A 22,911-nucleotide genomic window follows, 5' to 3' on the forward strand; every position below is an offset into this window, starting at 1 on the left:
TTTGTATGCTGCAGGGTAGCTTGTGAATGTTTCTCCATGATTAAAGTCTTATTTAAGGGTTGATTATATTTCAAATGCTTAATCCAAATCTGTAAAGTAACTAAAGGTATTAAATAAATACAGTGGAGTAAAAGTACACAATTCACCTCTGATTTGCAGTGGAATAGAAGTAAAACATAGAAACACATTTAAATACTAAGTAAAATACAAGTATCTCAAAGTTGTACTTTAGTACAGTACTTGAGTAAATGTAGTTGGTGACTGCACCACTGCACACAGAAGGTTACACGTCTATAAGAGGTTGTGGGGGGTAGGAGGGGAGGATGCATGGTTTCACACTGTGTGCATGCGTGCACAACATCAGAGAATGGCTGCTCGTCGCTGACCTGCTGCTTCAGTGTCGGTGGTCTCTCTGCTCGCATGCTCTCCGTGGTGACCCCCCCCACCAGACACGGGAGAAGACAGGGTCGACGGCTCTGAACCGTTGGCCTCCGAGTCATCTTTGGGCTGTTTTTTAGGAAAGACTGATTATCATTCATTCCGAATAATTGCTAATATCCATCATGTTGGAGGCTACGGAGACATTTAGCCTTTCACAAAGTAATAAATGTGATAGTTAATGACACACAGCCAGCAGCCCTGGCATCTCTGAGCAGAATTAGTTAAAATAAGGATATTATGCCCAACAGCTGTTACACAAAATCTGAAAATTACTGTGATATGAGCTTTGATAGACAGATGCAAAAGATATTACACTGCACCGCACACAGCATTATTGCAGAAAGAGGCAGAGAGGTCTCAAATCACAGTCAGAGATGTACAGTATAACGTAGCTCTCTAGAGGATACAGTATTCCCAAATATCATGTATATGCAAACTCACTATCTTTTGTATTTCTGTAAGCAACATAGCAGCAATATCCAGGGGGTGAGGTAGTTCAGTTGTTGCAGTGAAATTTGGGGTCTGCAGAGATTGTAAAGATTTCATACATAAACACTTCCAAACTACAAGGAGGTTTTTCTGATTTTATTTTCAGAGGAATTTAAAGTGTGATATTGGTCTTGGAAGAATGAAATAAAAGAAAAAAACATATTTAAAAAAACCAAAACAGGAATATGTACCTCCTATTTCTCTTTACTCTAAATGTCCACATCTTTAACCTGAAGAAAATGCACTCGTCTCTCATTCTCAGTGTCTTTCTCCCCTGTCATTCACTAGCTTTGTTTTCTTTACTTAGAGACCTACATGCACAATTTACATCTACTCCCACGGCTAACAATTGACACTTTCTTAATATAGGAACCCAGCTACTGTGTGTGTCAGCTCCCACTCTCATATCCATACCTGCCCTTTAGACTTAGAGTGCAGTGAATCCTTTTATTTGACGTCTTAAGGCTTATCCTCTTTCATAACTCTTTCTGTACTGTACATTTTGGATTTCCCACTAATGGTTTTTCCATCTCGCCATTCCATCCTTTGTATACACAATGTATGATACGCACTGTGCTGTAGGCACTGTGATGCATACAAATGTTGAAAGTCATTGAGTCTCTGTCTTCCTGTGCCCTTTATTCAAGCTGCAGCTCCAGTTCAGTAACACATTAGAAATAAAGCTGATGCAGTTCATCAAACCCCCTTAACGGACCAGATGCTGCTGTGATAGATAAGTGGCTATCAAACTTTTGACCTTCAGTGTTTATCAGACAGTGACTTCTGCTATACAGCGGATGGCCCCGGACACTAAGGGCTAGGTCACCTTTAGCAGCAGGTCAAGATTTAGAAACCAGTAGTTACTGTAGCTCGCCAGAGGATCTAAGGCAGCGACGGAATAAGGGAGGGTGAAGTACTTTATTTCATTGGGGAATTTGGTCTTACACCATAGCACATCAGAGACACTAGCGGGACCTAGCAAGACTTTAAAACAGGCAGTGCAATCTTAAAATCAAGTGCAGCAAGGATATTGTTGCTTGTCTTATAAAGTAGTTCAAGTTTGGCAGCAGAGTTTTGTAAAATAAATGATTCATACCAATTTATATAGATGAGATTACAGGCTCTGTTTAAATAGTATTACTTATAGCTTGCAGACTAGAGAAAAGAGTGTTCAGATAGTACGTTTTAGTGCCAAAAGTAGTACAAATATCTTGGATTCTGAGTCGCTCAAATGTAGGGCCCTTTTGGACATTCAAAACCAAGTATTAATTTCAGCAAGGCAGAACCTAATAGGGCACGTCAATAGTCCCAGGCTTTATCAGGACATGTAGTTGCGTATCTTCCATAGCAATGGAAGTCAATATCATATCTCCACATAAGGATCTCACAAAATGGAGGAGCGAAAGAGGAGAAGGCATTAACAGAAGTAAGTGGAAAAAGCACTCAGATGCAGTGGATGCTGTGTTTCACAGACTGTAAGCTGCTCAGATAAAGCAAGCACTAATACCACTGTGTTCAGAGAAAGGTGGAATACTTCTTTAAAAACAACCTGATTGCTTTTGCGTTACTCTTTTGATCCATCTACGTCAGGGGTTCTTAAAGTGCGGCCCGCAGGCCAATGGCGGCCCTCGGAAATGTTTCTGGCGGCCCGCGATAGTTAATGTGACACGCTGAAATGCATGCGTTATATTTTAATCCTCCATGGTTGTATCTAGTAAGAATTAGAATGAGTAGCTTTCCAGCGGTATCTCCTGTGAGACTGTAACCAGGGCACAGCAGCCAATATGGCTGCTCAAAGCAGCTTGACTTTACACTGTGTGGGATTGGTGGATTTGTGTGTCCGTCAAGGAAATTCGGCCGGCAGCCATCATGGTCTGAAATGACCAATGGACATCGAGAAATCACTAAGGGCCTACCCACCAAGTAAACAAAACATAAACCACGTGTCTCCTATCAGTTTACAGAGAGAGGAGAGAGAGAGAGAGGAGAGAGAAAGAGAGAGAGAGAGAGAGAGAGAGAGAGAGAGAGAGAGGAGAGAGAGAGAGGAGAGAGAGAGAGAGAGAGGATGAGAGAGGAGAGAGAGAGAGAGAGAGAGAGGAGAGAGAGAGAGAGGAAGAGATGAGTAGGAGATAGATACGAGAAGAGAGAGAGATAAAATGGCTAAAAATTTCGATTTCGCTAGAGATTTATTTCGCTAGCAGCAGTGAAAATAGAGCCTCAGAACCTGAAGTCTTCGACTCTTCTTCTTCTGAAGAATACAAAGACAACAACAAGGATCCATTTGGACATGGGTAAGTGTTGATTGATTGATTGATTGAAAAGTTTATTAACAGCTTGTATATTGGGTACAGTACAGTACAGCTCAAAACATGCAATTGTTAAGGGGATGCAGACCAGAGAAAGACTTTCGTCTTGTTTACATCAGGGTCCCCCATTTCCAATTCATCATGAAGTGGAAATATTACAGTAATAGTGTACTGGCAATGTGTGGGGAATACCGCGAAAATGAACAATAGGTTTATTGATATATATTTTCTATCGATAGTCATGAACTTTTTATTGGGACAAAATAGACTCTCCATTTGCAAACGTTTACTCTGTGTTAACGTTATTGTGGTGTGTAAAAGTGAGATTACATGTGTAGATGATTAAATTAATCATGTATTCGTCCCACAACGGAGACATTTACAGTGACATGTTTATGCCATCGATTATTTTATCATACTGTTCTGTACAGATGAGACTTTGTCATAGATTTATTTATATGTGTGCCTGTTATTATTTTACCGTCCTGTACTGATGAGACTTTGTAATCAGATGTAGCCTATGTATATGTGTGTCTGTGATTTTATACTGAATGTAAAGTAACTGGAAATACCTGTGTGTGTGTGCGTGTGTGTGTGAGATCGAGAGAGACTCCTTCTGCAACCTCCCAAACTTTATTTGTATGTGTGCATTGTTATTTGTGCTTGAGCAACATTTTACAATGAAATTAGTTGTAATTATTGTCCTACATTTTAATTTGTTTTACAGAGATGTTTCACAGCTGTCTGGGCCTAGTGGCCCACAGGTGGTGGCGTTTATCCAGCAGCCAGAACATCCATCTGTGCCTGCCCCCAGGTCAAGATCTACCGTGGCTCAAGGGCCTTCACCAGAGCCATCACCACCAAGGACCAGCAGACCAGCATCACTACAGCTGCCTCCACCTCCATCTGCGGCTTCCACCAGGTCAAGATACACCTCAGCACAAAGGCTCCACCACAGCCATCACCTTCAACCCAGCCAGCAAGGAGGTCTCGTGGAGGTCTCGTATAGCACTTGTACACCCCACCTACACAGCAGCCAGACCCACTGTCTTGGAAGACAGACAAAGACCTTGACACTGTCTTGACATTTATAATGAATAGTTGGTTGAAAGTTCTGATGTTCAATATTGTAAATAGTGAGATTTTCCAGTTTCTTATATTTATATAAATAGTTGGTTGAAAAAAACATATTTATAATAAATTGTTGGTTGAAAAAAAAAGGTTGAATGCTCAATTTGTATTTGTACACATCACATGAACCTTGGTATGTAATATGAAGTCATTATTCAGTCCTAATGTATCTCAGTCCCTGCTGTGGTGAAAGTAGAGTGATAAACACCTATTTTACTAAAAATTTGAATTTAATGTTTTTCATTTTAGACATGAATAACACATTTATATACAGTGTAATTCAAATATTTCACTGCTTTTGTGATCCTAAGACTTTGGTAACCAAATCTAAAACACCAAAACAATTCGATCACATGAGTACATTTGTGTTTTCACAAGAGTTTTGAAGATTTTCCAAAAATCGGATTTCACATTTTAAGCTTTTGAGCTACTTATCTCATCAAACAGTGCTCTAAGGTGAGCAATATGCATATATAGCAAGACCAGAGATTGTCCTGAACATTTTGATATTGAACACATGGGGTGCCATGTTAGAAGAAATACATTTAAAAGGTGATTTAAGAAAACATCTAAAAATCGAGAAAATACCCTTAGACTCCAGATGGTTAAGAATGGTAAAACTGCGCCCCCTGGGTTGTCATTCCTAAATTATGAATGACAGCTTGTGGAAAGTTTGCTAGACTACTGGTTGCATGGCAACTAGGCATCTCGAGTTGCGGTAATTGGTTAGTACAATAAAGAAAGGATTTGTTTTGGAATTATTTTGTGTTCCGTTTTTTCTTGGGCGGCCCTCAATCCAATATTGGGTACCTAAATTGGCCCTCACTCATCAAAACTTTGAGAACCCCTGATCTACGTGAATGAGCAATGTGAAAGGCTTATTATTCTCCTATTTCTAGATGTATTATCCTTAAACCTGTATTTCTTCTTTTACATCTCACTCACAGTAAGGTTAGTACAGAAGTATGACCATCAATGTGTACTTTACTTATCAAAAGTAACCAGTATACATAATTGATACTTAAAGGGTGTTATATTATTTTGTATGCTACTACATACATAAGTATTTTCTCACTATTATTGATGAATTAAAATTAGCAGCATATTATATTTGTAACTGGCCAAAGGAAGTTATTTCAAGTATACAGGGCTGAGTTTATCATGAGCAACTCATAGTATTGTTATATTTATGGGCCCTTTATTTCTTAGACAAATCCCAATAGTTTCCTATATAGAAGAACTATATGGAAAATAGACCTAGACATAGACCAGAGCCTTTCAGGTCAACATGAAAAAATACTTAATCTGTCGACTTACAAACATACTCACCATTCAAAATGAATGCTGAATAAAGTATTCAATAATAAATGAAGAAGGAATCAATAAAACTAGCCCAATCTGAGCTTGACAGAACTTTTTTCTCTCCAGAAAAGTACACAATTATAAAATAAACTACAAGGGTTCATCAACATTGGAATCTGCAAAATAGGTACAGTACTATGGCTTCAAAATAAATGCGGTGGAGTAAATAGTACAATACTTCCCTCTGGAACATAGTGGATTCGTGTTAGAAAGCAAGTGCCTTCTAACTCTCCTAAAGTACAGTAACATGTTTGTATGAGTGCTCGTCTCTCTCCACCCCCCACCCCTGTGCCTCTCAGAGAGGGGTACCTGTAGCAGAAGCTCCCTCAGCCTGCGGAGCTGCGACTCCAGCTGCTTGTTGTGGTCCTCCAGGATCTGCATGCGGGTCTCCAGGCGCGTTTTGTGCTGCCGGAGGACCCGTGCCTCGGCCAGCAGCTCCTCGTCCTGCGACCCCCCCTCGGTGGGTGAACCTGGGCCGCCCTCTCCGGCCTCGGTCAGCATGGGAACAGACGCCGCCTCCTCGTGCTTCCACTTGAGCCTCCTGTACTCGCTCTGCAGCACCCTGAGGACCCACAGAACAGATGGAGGGAAAACTGTCAGCATGCAAAACACATAAACCAAGCAGAAGGTATTCACCCAGCTTCCACCTGACTACACGTAATGACCTGACATGCGTGTCATTTATATAATTAGTCATTTCACCACATGCATACATATTAATAAAACCATCCTCATTTTGAACACGAGCTGCAATAAATCACTGTTCTCCTTCTCTCACATGAAGGGTATCATCTGATTATGTTCTGTGCTGTGAAGCATTGCTAAAGACCTGCACATATCATGGTCATCCTTACGCCCAGTGGACAAAACCCTTTCATGGACAACGGCTTTACTTCCTCAGTGATTTTCCTCAGTGATTAAGCACAAAATAATTGACACATTTTTCATCCTTTACATTGTTTGTCTCGTTTTCTTCTGACCTTGTTGTAACACAATATATGAAAAGCTATTCAACTGGAGAAAAGGATAAAGTATAAGGCTGATAAAACAATGTTGAGTATATATTTTCTAAGCTGTTAAAGTAGAGCCAGGACCTCAACAAAGAAGCAAAGGGTTAAGGTTATTATTGATTCTTGAATTGGTGTATTGTTCAGGTATGAGCCACATAGGAGCCACAGCAGAGGACATAAATAAGTCACAGCAGCCTCCATAGTCATAAATAAGGACAATGGAGCCCACTGCAGTATCATAACTGAAATGGGTCAAGGTTTCAGACACCCAAAGGGCAGAAGTGTATTTATGTCAGTGTGTAAGTAGCTGGATGTCCCTGTGTGTGTTAAGGTCACAACCAAATTGGAGACAAGAGAAAAATATTCATATGAATCATTGGCATAAAGGTTGCCTCTGGTAACCAATTAGCCAGACAGGAGAAATTAATTAGCTTCATTTATGCAAAATGCCTGAGCCTCTTAGCAAGTAGGGCACAATACATTCAAATTAAATCATTCAAATCTAAACTAAATGTGTTTCAGAGATGCTTTACATCAGACTAGGAAACCTGTAATGTACTCTCCCTCCCTCTATGCAGGAAACCAACACACTGTCAAGGTGAAGTATAATTATGTTATCAACACAATATTTTTCAGCCTTCACTGTCAGGTATTCAGACAGAAAATATGTTTTGTTATCCTAACACTGTTTACTGGGATTTAGTGTGTGAAGGTAGGCAAATATTAGCAGAGGCAAAAATAAAGAAGTTTAATGGATCTGCGTAAACAAACAGATTATTTTATTATGCTTCTTGGGGAGCTTAACAAATCGAAATAACCCCCTCAAGAAATGTTAACATCCCTGCTATCTATAATCCCATCAACACCATTTTCTTATGTTTGCATAAGAATGTTAGCAAATGTGAGTGCAACTCCAACACCTAAACAAGTCAAGAAAGGATACTCAGGACTCTCACAAAAGGGCCTTTGTACAATTATTCTAATCAAGCATCATTTGTTGTTATTATTTTATTTATTAAAGCTGTAGTGTCTGATTGGTAATCGCACACCTTTTCTTTTAACCAAGAACACTTAACTAACATGTTTTGTAGCCTGACCTTCCTCTTTCTGTATGCTGTACCATGTGATCTATGTACCATGTATGTTCATAAATAAAAACTTTAATTACAAAGAAAGAAAGAAAGGATACTCGCTCCGAATCAATGTCCTAAATCACATGTTTTTGTTTGTTTTCCCGGACACAGACCTGTTCTCGTTCTCCAGGCGGGCCAGGGTGCACTGGAGCTGCTCCTGGTCCTGGTGCTCCAGGTGGGCCAGCAGCATGTGTTGTCCACAGGGGGAGTCATGGTCCAGGGCTGGGCTGGAGTGACGCAGGAGGTACTGATCTTCATCCCTGAGTCCCCCACACAGGAGACAGCACACTGAGCCACCAGCAAACAGCCACCAGCAGCACAAAGCAGAGCCAGGGGCCAAACAAGGCAAGGCAAGCAGGACGAGGAGAGGTATCACAGGACGAGACGCGATCAAACAAAACCAGACAGACAGGGACGGGACACTACGACAAATGCATTGTGCAAGGTTCCCAGTCCAAATATTAAATGGCCGGTCATAAACTTGGCTCACCACACTAAGATCCCACTCTCTTTTATTCAAAATGGTTACGCTACATCACAATATAATGCCCAAATAATAAAAACTTTATCGACGATGGAACGGAAAACTTAATGTTCAGATGTCTGTTTGAGAGCAGACATACGGCTGTAAAACCGCAAATGCAATTATTTTTAATGGAAAGACAGCTGTTTGTCAATTTATATGTTCCAATAATGCTTTGGGCTATTAGCAAATTATCTATTGAAAAAACAAGTTATAGGCTTTGAATTGTAATGCCACATTATACATCCCATTGGTATTTATAGGCCTACTTAAAGCAGACTGGTTATGTCTAGAGATGGCCAGATCCATATCAGTTGCAGAAAACCTCGGTCAAACTTGATGATGCGGCGGTCTGTTTGTTTATGACAAAATGTCTCAGCATTTCCTATAAGAAGAAACCTGAAGGTGTTTATTTTTTTAATGTCTTTCTTACTTTGGTCATTCACATCACCACTTACCTCCGTTGTTCATTTGATAAAATGGTTTAATGCAGAACATCTCATATCACTGAATTGAAAGCTGTTATGCACAACATTTACATTTCTATTATAATAAAATGCATGACCCACTTATGGAAGACTGAAGGTTACATTGATGTTTGCATCTAAAGGATTGATTCATTAATGTCTGTATCCTAGCAATAGGCAGACTGTGAACTGAGCACAATGCACACAGATGACGGGTAAAGGCTACACATACGGGCGGCATGATCCAGGAGAGAAAACAGCATGAGGCCAGCCAAACCGCAGCTGGAGGCACAGATAGCACAGCAGCATGTTCAGAGCCGTGCAGCAGTAAAAACAGAGAGGCTCTGACAGACAGAAGGACGGATTGGTAGTATAAAAAGAACAAGACACAAGGCCACATGAGGGTAAAACAGCACCACTACACATAAAGGGTAGAAGTGAAGTGTCATGCATTCAAACAAACTTCCAGGCATCAAATTACAGACAGACAGTACAATACAACAGCTTCATGCACTGATATACACATTTTTGTGACAACGCTCCACCCAAGCAAAACTCTAGATACGTACACATGGGAACTAAGACACTGTGAGCAGGCTTGAGAGGCACGGATTCTTAAAAGTGTTTCCCCGACTGAAATAATGCAGTTTTATCTCAACCTCAAATTAGCTTTTAATGTGGTGTCAAGCTCAGGCTTCACTCACAGCACGCACACATAAGTCACGTCTGAAAATAAATAATGAGCACACTTCACAAAACACACACTAGAGCCCTAAAAGATCATATACCACTTTGCATGGAGCTGCAGGGCATGCTACCTTGACTTTAAAGTTCAATACAAAAATGAAAAATATCTGAGTGAAGGAGGTTGATAGCTCACTCAGATATCAACTAAATAAGACTTGTAAGAAAAACATGGACGACTCTTTCCACCTGGCGCTTTCCACCATTCTCAATGGAGGACTTGTTGGATACTTCTCTCACATCAAACACCCCTCATTACTTTCACTTCTTTAACCTAGCCACCACCTGCCATTCATCTAGCTTTCTAAAGGCAGGCGCACACACACACACACACACACACACACACACACACACACACACACACACACACACACACACACACACACACACACACACACACACACACACACACACACACACACACACACACACACACACACACACACACACAGCGGGGTTTTGTGTATCAACCCACAGCCAAGGACTTTACTCACAGCAGGCATGTGCATGAGAGGGCACTGTGTGCACACTTTTCTCGCTGTGTGTCCTTTTCATTATGCGGCTGATTATTTATGTCACGTCACCCAATTTCTCCCTAACAGTGGAACATGCATGCACAAGCCTGAGCACACACAGAAACACAGACACAATCAAGGTTTCAAGAGGACAGACTGTACACACAAAACACACACACATAATCGACATGAAACGCTGTGGTTGTTGTGGTGGGGTAGTGTGGGGTGTGCAGCATACTCACAGACTTTCATCAGGAGACAGGCTGTCGGTGAAGAATGAACAATTCTGGCTCTCCATTTCCGCCAATCTATAGATACACACACACACACACACACACACACACACACACACACACACACACACACACACACACACACACACACACACACACACACACACACACACACACACACACACACACACACACACACACACACACACACACACACACACACACACACACACACACACACACACACACACACACACACACACACAGGGCATTAAGTGACACCTACAAGAGAAAGGCAGGATGACTCAGACTAAATGTAGGAAAAGGCTACAGATACTCTAGAGGGGAAATATGCTTTATATCCTTAAGCACATGATACAACTAACAATTAGTTCAGTTTACTAAGTCCTGTGACATTTTCGAGTTATGGACTGCAACTAAACAGCTAGCTGTCCACAAACATCTGATCAACAAGACTGCAGACATTTACTTGACAAAGAGTATGATCGATACAAGTGTCCACAAGAAGGGGAGGATAACATATTGATACAATACTGCGCACTGTCTATCAGCATTCAGGCAAAAACGCTGCTAACTGCTTTGCCAAAGAGCTCCATAGTTAGCGATTGTGTATGTGTGTGTGGGTGTGTGTGTGGGTGTGTGTGTGTGTGTGTGTGTGTGTGTGTGTGTGTGTGTGTGAGTAGAGAGCGAGCTGCTGTGTGGCTTTTCAGGACCAGGGACAGCTCCTTTAGTTCTGCACTATGTCCTGCTGACTGTTTCCCTGTGGGTGCTGCTCTATAACACATTCATAAACAAGCTGCAGTAGGGGAGAACATCTCAAGTGTTTTGAAAATACTTGCGCTTCTTTATATGGCACAAATAAAGATCACAGCTGGAAAAATATCATTACTGAGAGAAAAATGGTTGTTTGTTTAAAAACAATGAAAGAACAGTGAATGGACTGAGAATCGTGTGTGTGTGTGTGTGTGTGTGTGTGTGTGTGTGAGAATGAGAGGCACAAGCAAAGTCTATTTACTTCATATTTCAAAACTAAATACATTGGATAGATATGGAGCCCCATAGGATTGACAACATAGCTAAAAAGGGCGAAAGTGGATATTTTGGCTTCTGATAAGGATATTAAATAATCAAAAGTAGTTGAACACCTAAACTACACTTAAATGATTTAGGATTGCGTCTCACACTCTCATAAATTGGGTAATTATGTTTCTATATTAGAGGTGACATCCAACAGTTGTTTGCACCTCACTCATTTGGCTGTGCAGCTGTTATTCTTTGGTGATTATGACTAGTACACTAATAATCTAAACTCATATTAGCTTTAATAATAACAATGAAGTAATGTTTACTACAATTATTACCTTCACCAATTAGGCTATGATTTCTGTTTGTTTTTTAATTTATTTATCAGGAAAATGTAAAAACTACTGGCACAATTGTATTGAAACTTGGTGGAGAGATGTAACATGCAGTAGAAATAAATCCCATTCCATTTGAAAGTGGATACAGGCTTTGTTTAACGGCACATCCTTTCGGTATGACTGCACTGTCTGAGTGCCCTTCTTGTAAGTAGTGTTTTCTTTGCTTAGGTGTTTTTCTCACTTAGCATTGGGTCAATACAACAGCACCAATATCAGTAGCCATGTTTTATCACTCCTCTTGTTTACTTTTAAGGGATAAAACCATCACTCTCCATCACTATCATCTTTGAGTCCTCAACTCTACAGCTCACTTCTGAATGAACAGGGTCACACGTCCTCTGATGCCTTTCAAAAGAAGATGTAGGAGGTTATGATCTAAAGAAGATATAGGTTAAGTAACATTGGGTATACTACAAAATAATGTATCACCATCTGCTGCAGTCCTCTGTCTATGACATGTTAATGATATGTAACAGTGTTAGACAATCAAAGGGTGGGTTTCTCCTTCAAATTAGGTAATCAACCAGCAGAGAGAACCTTGTGATATGTGGGGAGCCTTGTGGCTGCCTAGATAGATCTACATACATACATATAGATATTAGGGCTGTCAAGTTAACGCGTTAATAACGCCACTAATTATTTTAACGCATGTGCATTTTTTGTCCTCGGCCGCCCCGTAGTTTCAGAGCGCATCGAGTTTAAAATACCATCAATACAATCCGAGCACACTGCTGATGCCGACAGCCCCCACTCCTGCCGCCCGCTTGCGACAGAACACACTTGAAAGTGTGCGGGGGAGACGCCTGGACACGTCTACGAGCAGCAAACTATCAACAAAGATCGCTATAGCTTGTAGGCCAATTAACATTGTGGAGGACGAGGGGCTGTGTGATATAATTCGGGTCCCAGACAGGGACACCAGCAAACAAAGAAAGAGAGGGCAGGAAGTCATAGAAAGTATTGAGGTCTTGTGCATACATGTGTAGCCTCCTACATGAAGGAAAACAGCTGTGAGATCAAATAAGAAAGAGAGAGAAACGAGGGTAAGAGGGGACACATCCTTACAGAGGTTTTTTATTATTATCTTCCTCTCCTCCATCCTAGAGAAGATGTCGAAGCAGCGCTGATGATGAAAGGAGTGAACTGCACTCCTACATCGATATGGGGGGGGGGAGAGAGAGATAGAGAGGAAGAGACAGACTGTCTCAGTGTTTGACATGCCTGCATATCTGGTTTTCCTAACCTCAAAAATCAAGAAGTTCTCCCTCGATATGACTGGAGACTACATTACTGCTACCACGTACCATTGGCTGGTAATTTGACACACACACACACAAATATCTGAGTGAAGGAGGTTGATAGCTCACTCAGATGTGAGCACTAAATAAGACTTGTAAACACACAAAAAACACGGACCACTCTTTCCAGATTGAGGACTCACCTTGTTGGATGCTTCTCTCACATCAAACACCCCCATTACTTTAACTTCTTTAACCTAGCCACCACCGGCCATTCAGCTAGCTTTCTCTCCACACACACACACACACACACACACACACACACACACACACACACACACACACACACACACACACACACACACACACACACACACACACACACACACACACACACACACACACACACACACACACACACACACACACACACACACACACACACACACACACACACACACACACACACACACACACACACACACACACACACACACACACACACACACACACACACACACCTCTCTCTGATATGTCTCCCCAAGGGGAAGAATTTCAGACACTAACCCAGGGGTGGCCAACCAATCAGAGGTAAAGAGCCAATAATTGTCCTGTGTTACTGCAAAGAGCCACATCATACAGTACATGCTGGGTGTATGTCCCCCGACCTCTCTCTCCTTCTCTCTTTTGCTCTCAGCCTTTCTGTGTGCTCCCTCACTCTCTTCCTCTATGTGCCCCTCTCTATCTCTCACACATACAAAATGAAAATCTAAAAATGAACAATAATTGACACACACACACTCACATACAGAAACACATACCTCCGCTCAGCCAGATTTCCTATAAATGTCACAGTCCATGATATTGACAGAAATTGACTTAAACCTCTCCTACCAGTATTAAGACCAGAGGCCAGTTATAGTCAACCATTCATATTGTGTCTCACACACAAACTCTCAGTTAAAAACATTTGAAAAAAGTAGTTATCTTACTATGCATGTTGCTTCTTGAAATGTGCAGAGGATGTGGAAGGGGCTCAAATGCATGAAAGGGCACATTTGCGATCTTTGCGAGTTTTTTCTCCCTGTCTGTATCTCACACACAGATTCATGACAGTTATTTAAAAATAAATGAAAATAAATAAAGTGTATTTTTGTTAATTCTCCTCACATGACATCTCAACTTTTACCTAACCCTCTGACTGACAGAAGCTCTGCTGACAGAGATGCACTTTCTCTCTTGTTTATTTCTTTACCGCGAATCACCAAATTCGGGAGCCCTTCTGTGCCAGCCAGCTTTCCGGGAGCAGGCCTTCTCACATACACATATACAACTGCAAATTGTTACCGTTTTGATTTGACAACATTATATTGAGTTATTACGGTTTTATCTGAGTTATATTTCTGCCAATCGGAAGCAGATCTCTCCCTTCACTGTCACATCGCGAGTGCAGTAAAGCCCGCCTCCAGTACTGCAGGATCTGCATTTTGATTGGCTAAAGCACTTCTTTGTTGAAAACTCTGTGTTGATTGATTGATTGATTGAAAAGTTTATTAACAGCTTGTATATTGGGTACAGTACAGTACAGCTCAAAACATACAATTGTTAAGGGGATGCAGACCAGAGAAAGACTTTCGTCTTGTTTACATCAGGGTCCCCCATTTCCAATTCATCATGTCATTTAAGACATATAAGACATAACGATTGGGCTGGAACTTGTGTGTTGTTAACCCTTTGTGAACTGGGATACATATGCGCAAACAAAACAAAACACAATTAAAATTCGATATGAACTGAGGAGCCGCATGAGACTGGGCAAAGAGCCGCATGCGGCTCGGGAGCCGCGGGTTGGCCACTCCTGCACTAACCTGCCAGTGATGTGAGTTCAAAGTCAGCGCAGAGTTGCAATAAATACGGGGAATTAATTCAAATAAGAAATTAGATTTCTCCCTTTATATCCTATAATTACTAACAGGTATGTAGGCCAGAGGCAGAGAGAGGGAAAGAGAGAGAGCTAGTAGAAAATGCATTTTGGATAAAAGCTGTCAACAAATATGCTGTATAGCTAAGCCTACGATACAGCTTATACATGCTTCTATGCCAAAGAGCTCCATTGTTGTCTACAATTATTTAAAAAAAACACTTGAATGAGCCACACTGTTGGCATGACATGTTTCTTCTTCGTTTAGAGTTAATCCAAGATACACATTCCTGCCGCCAAAAATACTTACTATAGCACCAGATCTGTGGCTGAAAATAGTCCCAAACAAAATCACTATTTAATTCTGTTTGGGTACAATAACTAAAAGTGACAGTGCCCAGAAGAAAAAAATGAAATTAGGCATTCATGACCCATTTATAAATATTCAGTAGTAGGTCTTTAGGCAGAGAGTAACAGATAACAATAGAAAAGATGCAGTCACTCAGTCAGGAGAGGTGTAGTGGAGACCAAAAACAAAGGTCAAGTTTGAAGATGGGTGGGGTCTGAGTAAAGGCATATTAGAAGGGGGGTGATGCTAATGATGCTAGATTGGCTCTAGTTTTATCCTACTACACGTCTGTGAGAAATTGTTATGATTAGCATATTAATGATTGAGTTTTCTCTAACATAGTGACAGTATGCAGCGATAGGCTAAGATCTCGTCTCTCCTCCTTTGCCTGTCTAGCTGTTTGCATTCATGTCCCATAAGTACATGTTATTAACTCGGTCACCGGGGCAACATCTTCAGAGTTGTTCTGCCTCTTGTCTTACATCTTGCCGAGTTTAAGTCTGGATTATGGATTGTTTCTGTGTCTCTTGCTGTGGTCTTGGTCGATGTCCATAGCAACTAACATTTTATTGGACATATTCTTGGAGATGTTTTTATTGTGATTCTTGTTATTAGTCATATTTGTCGAGTTCCTATTGTTGCTTTTCCTTTCCTAAGAAATATCTTATAGTTATTATTATTGTTACCGACATCTGAAAGCTGCTTGACATCCTCGTAGATCCATGTTTTTATATATGTTCACATCATTTTTGTTATATGGAGGGTCTATGTTGTAGTTTAATGATGTTCTTATCTTTACACACCACATTTGTACACCTCTGTCCTTCCTGGGAAAGAGCCTTGATTGCTATTGCTGGAACTTGGTGATTTTAGGGATTTGTTCCTTGCTCGCTGCAAGGGTCAAAGGACAGAGGGTGTCTTAAGCTGAACTGATTGCTGGGCGCTCTGAGCCAACTTTGTAACATATTGCTTGATTGATTGAGTTATGGCCTTAAAGGTCACAGTGACCCTGATCTTTGAACCCCAAATCAGTTCAGCCTAAGGTAAAGATTGAGGTTTGTACCAGATCTAAAGGAATTCCACTAATGCAGTTCTGAGATATCTCTTTTACAATGACAGTAGGATGTGAGGTCACTATGACCCTTTGATACCCAAATCTACTGTGTTCATAAAGGGGTTCGTGCGGGCCAAATGTAAAGAATATCCCTCTAGGGTTTCCTTAGAAATCGCTTTCATGAGAAAAACATTATGCTCCAGTCCTAAATTCAATTTCAACTGATTCAATTAATTATTTAAACTTTATTCAAACAGTTCATTAATTGATTACAAAGTCTTTGTAAAAGATAAATAAGGATTATTTTCGGACATGACCAGAAAGCAAGTAGGTCTCCAATAAAGATCCTCATCCATATGGAGAAAAGATATGTTTATGAAACACAGATGGCTTCCTGACATCCAACAAGTTGAAAGGCTTTGTAGGAGTAAAGTTGCTAAGATACCGTTGCGATACAGTGGTGTTGTCTCAGCAGGCCAAGGAAGGCAATGTGTCTCCATTTTGACTACATTTGCATTTCTGTTCTTTTAGTTTATTTTGCTGAAGGCTATTGGCAGATACGGTTTTCTGCAGTCTTTTCTGATTCAATATAGCTGGGTAGCAAATCATTCTGTAGCAACAAATGAGTACGTGTAAAAGGATTTAACAGGAAATATATAACAGTAGAAAGGATGAAAGTGCTAGAGAGAATGGAGAAAGTGGGATAATAGGGATTGAAAAATATGTGGGTGGGAAACTATAGAAGAGTGGGATCAAAGATGAGAACGAAAAATGAAAAAGGGAAATCAGGAGAACAGAAAACAGGAGAAAGGAAGAGATAAGACGGGTAAAGGGGACAATTGTGTGGTGAGTGCTCCCTCTGTGTTGGCAGGGTTGAAGGCAGTTGAGGGTAAGAGCCTAAGAGAAGTCATACACAATGGCGTACCACACACACACACACACACACACACACACTGCAGGCTTAGGGGAAATATGTGTGTCGAGCTCCACAGCACTGTGGGCTGAACTTCCAGGAGAGAAAGAGTCCAGGGCTGTGCCCCTGTTTATAACCTGTCATACAGACACTAATCCATACCAACAGCTCCCAGGTGACCAATGGGCTCACTGCCCGAGCAAGTGACAAGCCGCTAGGCACAGTGAACCCCGCTGACCCATCCATCCATCCACACACACACACACACACACACACACACACACACACACACACACACACACACACACACACACACACACACACACACACACACACACACACACACACACACACACACACACACACACACACACACACACACACACACACACACACACACACACACACACACACACACACACACACACACACACACACACACACACACACATGCTTATGTGGGCCATTGTGTGTTCTTGTGGAGTTTGAGGGGGAAGGAAGCTGCTGGGCAGTACAGTCTCTATCCTGGCTGGAGTGCAGGACACAACGCAGCTAAATCAATACTTCAATCAGTGTGTGGTGAAGACTAGAGCAGGGGGAGCAGAGACAGCAGGGAGGGAGGAGGTGGAAGCAGGGGGGGAGTGGGTACAAAGAAAGGTTGATTTGGAGAGGAAAGAGAGATACACTGGTGAAGTGGTTTGATGTATTGCAGTAAGCCACGTACCTGCTGGCATAATGCTCAATCCTGCTGTGTGTGTCTGCATGGGGCAGCTTGGGTGAGGAGCACGGCCTGGAAACAACAGAAACCAGTGTCATTACTCTGCAAATGGGAAGGAAAAAAACGCATATTCGTATAATCCAGAAGAAGAGAGTTTCATTTGTGAAGATTGTCAGCATGCAAACAAGAGAGATACGACTCGTTTCACAGGGGAGGAAAATAATTAAGTACATTCATGCAAGCGCTGCAATTAGGTAACATTTTAGAGCACTTGTACTTTACCTCAACACTTTCATTTCCCACTGCTACACTGCTTCTTCCTACTCTGATGGAGACACGCTTTATATTGCAATGTTAGATGATGCACCTTATTAAAAAGCTCTTCCTAGACCTCCTCTCTCTATAGATCCTGCCTCAGTTATCATTTAGCGGTTTCATCCTAGAGGAGAAAGCAAAGACTTGAGAAACATTTCATGTTGTAGAAATGCTTTTCTTCTTCCCTATATTATAAATAGCATTAGAGCCTTTCAGATGTATAATAGAACTCCCTTGAGGGGCCTCCAGGCGGGGAACTATCGTCCTATCCAAGCTTCATATACATAAATGCATCGCTTATATTTGATAATAAGTTATGAATATATACTTAGTTTATTTGAATTAATAATACATTAGAATAATATTTTTATTTTACAATATAAGGGATCATTCTGCATTAAGAGTGCTTTTACTTTTGATTCATTCGTCTGTTTTTCCACTGGCGCCTCATCTCAAACTCGCATAATGTTTGAAGTTCGAAAAGGTGAACCTAACAGAGATACAATTAGACAAAACATGGAGCCACAATCGTTCTAAATCTTCCAGGGTAATGTCGTAGCCCTAAGCTATGCATCTTGATGATCTCATGGATTTTAATCTCATGGCTCTTGTTTTACCCTTTGGGTGAAACTTGCTCATGTGATAAGACATCTGAGCCTCAGGATCTCAGGAACAGCATTTTATGAATTCTGAACATAGAGCCGTCCCTTTAACCCAGGGGTGTCCAAACCTTTTTCACCGAGGGCCACATCCAGAGAAATATACGAAGGACTGGGCCACTCACTAGAGGTGAGGTATATTGCCATATCAGTTAAGTTATAAATTAGCACAATCAATCAAATTAGGAAAATTGATTGATACTTGAAAAATATTTAAGAAAAAAAAAACCTACATCACAGCTCTCCATCGGGTTTCATTTATTTTGTTGGCAGCTTATTCCTTAAAATGGAAGCCTCAGATTGCTTGTAAAAAGAGGAAATATGAAGGGTCTATTTCAAGCTTGTTATGTAAATAAGCTTTTTCTCATCAACTTAGATTTGTCAGAAAATGTTTTCAACTTGAATTGTCTGAATTTATTTGGAAAGTGGGATGACATGAATACTGTGTAATATATGTTTACATATATATTTAGGAAATACAATATAAAACAAGCGCAAGTTTCATTTGTGGGTCATATTTCATTATACTTTTTGAATTAGCTGAGGGCCGATTCAAAGATGGCCTGCGGGGCACATTTGGTCCCCGGGCCGTAGTTTGGACACCCCTGCTTTAACCCATCTAAGCAAGCAGGAGTGCTCCAAAATTGTCAGAGTATGATAATCAGCCAACAACAGCTAGGAGTTTGAATGGGTGAACGTGATAGACGGATGACAGGAAGCAGAGACAGAGAGATGTATGTGTTTATGTGTGGGACTCACGTCTCTGTGCTCTCCGCCTCCAGTACAGACTGCACTGGCAGGTAACCTCTCTGCGGGTGCTTGGTGAAGTACTGCTTTGACCTGAATTTATTCTTCAGAGTCTTGGCAAAGTCCCTCATCCTTTCCCCCGAGGTCGTCTGGAGTTGTGATTAAGGTGGCGAGGGGTTGGGGGGGGGGGTGAGAGGTGACGGAGGTAGAAAGTTTGGAGAGACAAATTACACCTCTTAAGGATTCTTTAAAACAGTTGGTTCCTCTAAAATGACCTCATATGAAACTAGTCAACTCTGTCTTAACAATGCTTTGTCTTATTTTTTACTTTGACATCTGCTTTCTCATTCAGTTTCTGCCGCTCTCTCTGCTTCCTTCCTTGAGATTCTCCCACTCGTTTCCTGCCTTCTGTAACATGGTATAAATTGTGGTGCCTGCCTGGTTCCCTGCTGTAAAAAAAACTGTAGCTAGCTGATATAAAATATTATCCTGTAAAAAAAACAATTCTAGAGATGGCCTTTTGCCATATTTTGCAGCTCAGAATTGATTAGAGATTAAATCTGGCACCGTCTCAGTCCGTTCACACACTGCCGCTACAGCTCCTCCTCGGGAGTGAACTTGATTTTGGAGACTGCGCGTGCAACGGCTTAAGACTCTGGCTTTATTGGGGTTTAGTGCACAATGTATGCTCCAAATAGGACGTTATGTGTGCACTATGTGAGCCAAAAAGGATGTTACCGTTGAGTGCCACTCTCTGCATACTATGACGGTCCAGGCAGTGAAAGCCTATGTAACAGCACACATGATTAAGATCTCAGTGGAGAGGGGGCACAAAAAAGTTATGGCAGCAGGAATCATGAGATAGTATTTTTTAAAGATCATCTGAGTTTTATTTGTCCCTGGAGCCTTACATTTGTATTCCGTTAAAGCACTAGGTAATGTTTGTCTTACCGGTGTGTAGTACTCCATGATGGGGTAGTGCAGCTTCTTTCCCTTGGTAGTGCGGCCGGTTAGAAAACATGTTTGGCAGATGTCCACATTGAACTGCTTCAGACTGCGATACCTGCCAACATCAATATACAGAAAGGCTGAACTGATACAAGAGAGCTAAGCAGAGTGTGTGTGTGTGTGTGTGTGTGTGTGTGTGTGTGTGTGTGTGTGTGTGTGTGTGTGTGTGTGTGTATGTGTGTGTATAAAGGTAGGTATGCTTTTTTGAAACCCACAAGACAGGGATACGGCAAAGAGATATGTTTTCAGTCTCGATTTCAAAATAGTAAGAGTTTCTGCAGACGTGCACGATTTGGGTAGTTTGTTCCAGAGTGTCGGGGCATAACAGCTAAATGCTGCCTCTCCATGTTTTGTTTTTCCTCTCGGAACCGATAGCAGACCCGTCCCAGAAGACCTGAGGCACCTTGATGGTTCGTAATTATGCAGGAGTTCAACCATATACTTTGGTCCTAAACCATGTAATGATAAAACTAGCAATATTACTTTACAATATATTACAATATTACAATATTTACTTTCAATTCTTTGGCCGACTGAAGCCAATGTAAAGATTTCAGAACCGGACTGATGTGATCCACTCTTTTAATGTTAGTGAGGACTCGAGCAGCAGCGTTCTGAATCAGCTGAAGCTTTCTGATGGATTTTTTTGTCAGCCCTGTCACTATTGCAGTAATCGAGTCTACTAAAGATAAAAGCTTTTCTAAGTCCTGTTGTGACATTAGTTTTTTAATCCTAGATATGTTCTTCAGGTGATAATAAGCAGACCTAATGACTGTTGTAATGTGGCTGTTGAAATTCAGGTCTGAGTCCATCACTACACCCAGATTTTTAGCTTTACTAGTTGTTTTGTAGTCTGCCGACTGAAGCTCTGCGATTACTTTTAATCGGTCCTTCTTTGCTCCAAAAACACTGATCTCAGTTTTTTGTTTGTTCAATTGGAGAAAGTTCTGAGTCATCCAGTCAGTGATGTGCTCAATGCACTTGCTCAGTGTTCTAATCGGAGAATAGTCTCCCGGTGTAATTTTTAAATAAATCTGGGTGTTGTCTGCATAAATGTAATAGCTTAGATCGTTGTTTTTAATAATTTGAGCCAGAGGTAGCATATAGATATTAAAAAGCAAAGGTCCTAAGATGGAGCCTTGAGGAACCCTGCATGACATATTTGTCAAAGTTGATGTGTAGTTGCCTATTGAGACAAAGTTTGTTCTGTCTTTTAAGAAGGTACTAAACCAATTTAGAGCTGTTGATGAAACTCCCACCCAGTTTTCTAGTCGGTCTAGCAATATGTTGTGGTCAACAGTGTCAAACGCAGCGCTGAGATCTAATAATACTAACACTGATGTTCTGCCACTGTCTGTGTTCAAATGGATGTCATTTAAGACCTTAACAAGTACAGTCTCAGTGCTGTGGTTTGGTCGAAAGCCAGACTGAAACACATCAAAACCGTCATTTAAAAACATGAAATTACTCAACTGTTGAAAAACAACTTTTTCAATCAATTTTCTTAAAAAAGGAAGGTTTGATATTGGCCTGTAATTATTCATTACGGTTGTGTCTAAGTTATGCTTTTTTAGGAGCGGTTTAATTACTGCAGTTTTCAGGGCCTGTGGAAATACACCTGAGTGAAGAGACTTGTTTACTATGTGTAGTATATCTGAGGCCAAGCAATGAAAAACAGTTTTGAAAAATCCTGTCGGGATGATGTCGAGGCTACAGGAGGAGGATTTCAGATGTTGAATAATGTCTTCCCGGTCATTAGCATTTATCAGACGGAATTGTGTCATGGTGTCTGGATTGACTTTAGGTGGACACAGGGACAACACATTGGCTGTACCTGATGCACTGACTGCCTGTCTAATTTGCATGATTTTGTCAGTGAAGAAGGAGGCAAATTCATTGCAGGCCCTGGGGATAGAAATTCTGAAGCTACTGACACTGGGGGGTTTGTTAGTCTGTCGACAGGAAGCAAACAAGGCACGTGAGTTGTTTTTATTTTTGGTAATGATGTCAGAGAAGAACGATTGTCGTGCCTTTTGTATTTCCTGATTATAGACGCTGAGTCTCTCTTTATATATTTCGAAGTCAACTTGGAGAATTGTTTTTCTCCACCTGCGTTCAGCTTTTCTGCACTCAGTTTTTGCTGTTCTCACGGTCATGGCTTTTCTCCATGGAGATTTTTTCTTGCTAGATACT

The 22,911-nt window shown here is 41.1% G+C and overlaps 1 protein-coding gene across 4 annotated transcripts in view; it reads right to left on the reverse strand.

The window, feature by feature from the left end:
- drp2 (dystrophin related protein 2) overlaps positions 1-22,911 on the reverse strand; it is a gene marked incomplete at its 5' end in the record, with an annotated part of 53,543 nt that overhangs the window by 4,222 nt on the left and 26,410 nt on the right. For 2 of the 4 annotated variants that reach the window (XM_034202862.1, XM_034202860.1), the window contains 7 exon segments: positions 387-507; positions 6,039-6,291; positions 7,986-8,132; positions 10,364-10,429; positions 17,996-18,061; positions 19,723-19,859; positions 20,662-20,773. In XM_034202862.1, the coding sequence (XP_034058753.1) occupies positions 387-507; positions 6,039-6,291; positions 7,986-8,132; positions 10,364-10,429; positions 17,996-18,061; positions 19,723-19,859; positions 20,662-20,773 (902 nt within the window). 4 annotated transcript variants of the gene reach the window in all.

The sequence above is a fragment of the Gymnodraco acuticeps genome, unplaced genomic scaffold (genome assembly GCF_902827175.1).
Source record: "Gymnodraco acuticeps unplaced genomic scaffold, fGymAcu1.1, whole genome shotgun sequence".
Taxonomy (NCBI): Eukaryota; Metazoa; Chordata; class Actinopteri; order Perciformes; family Bathydraconidae; genus Gymnodraco; species Gymnodraco acuticeps.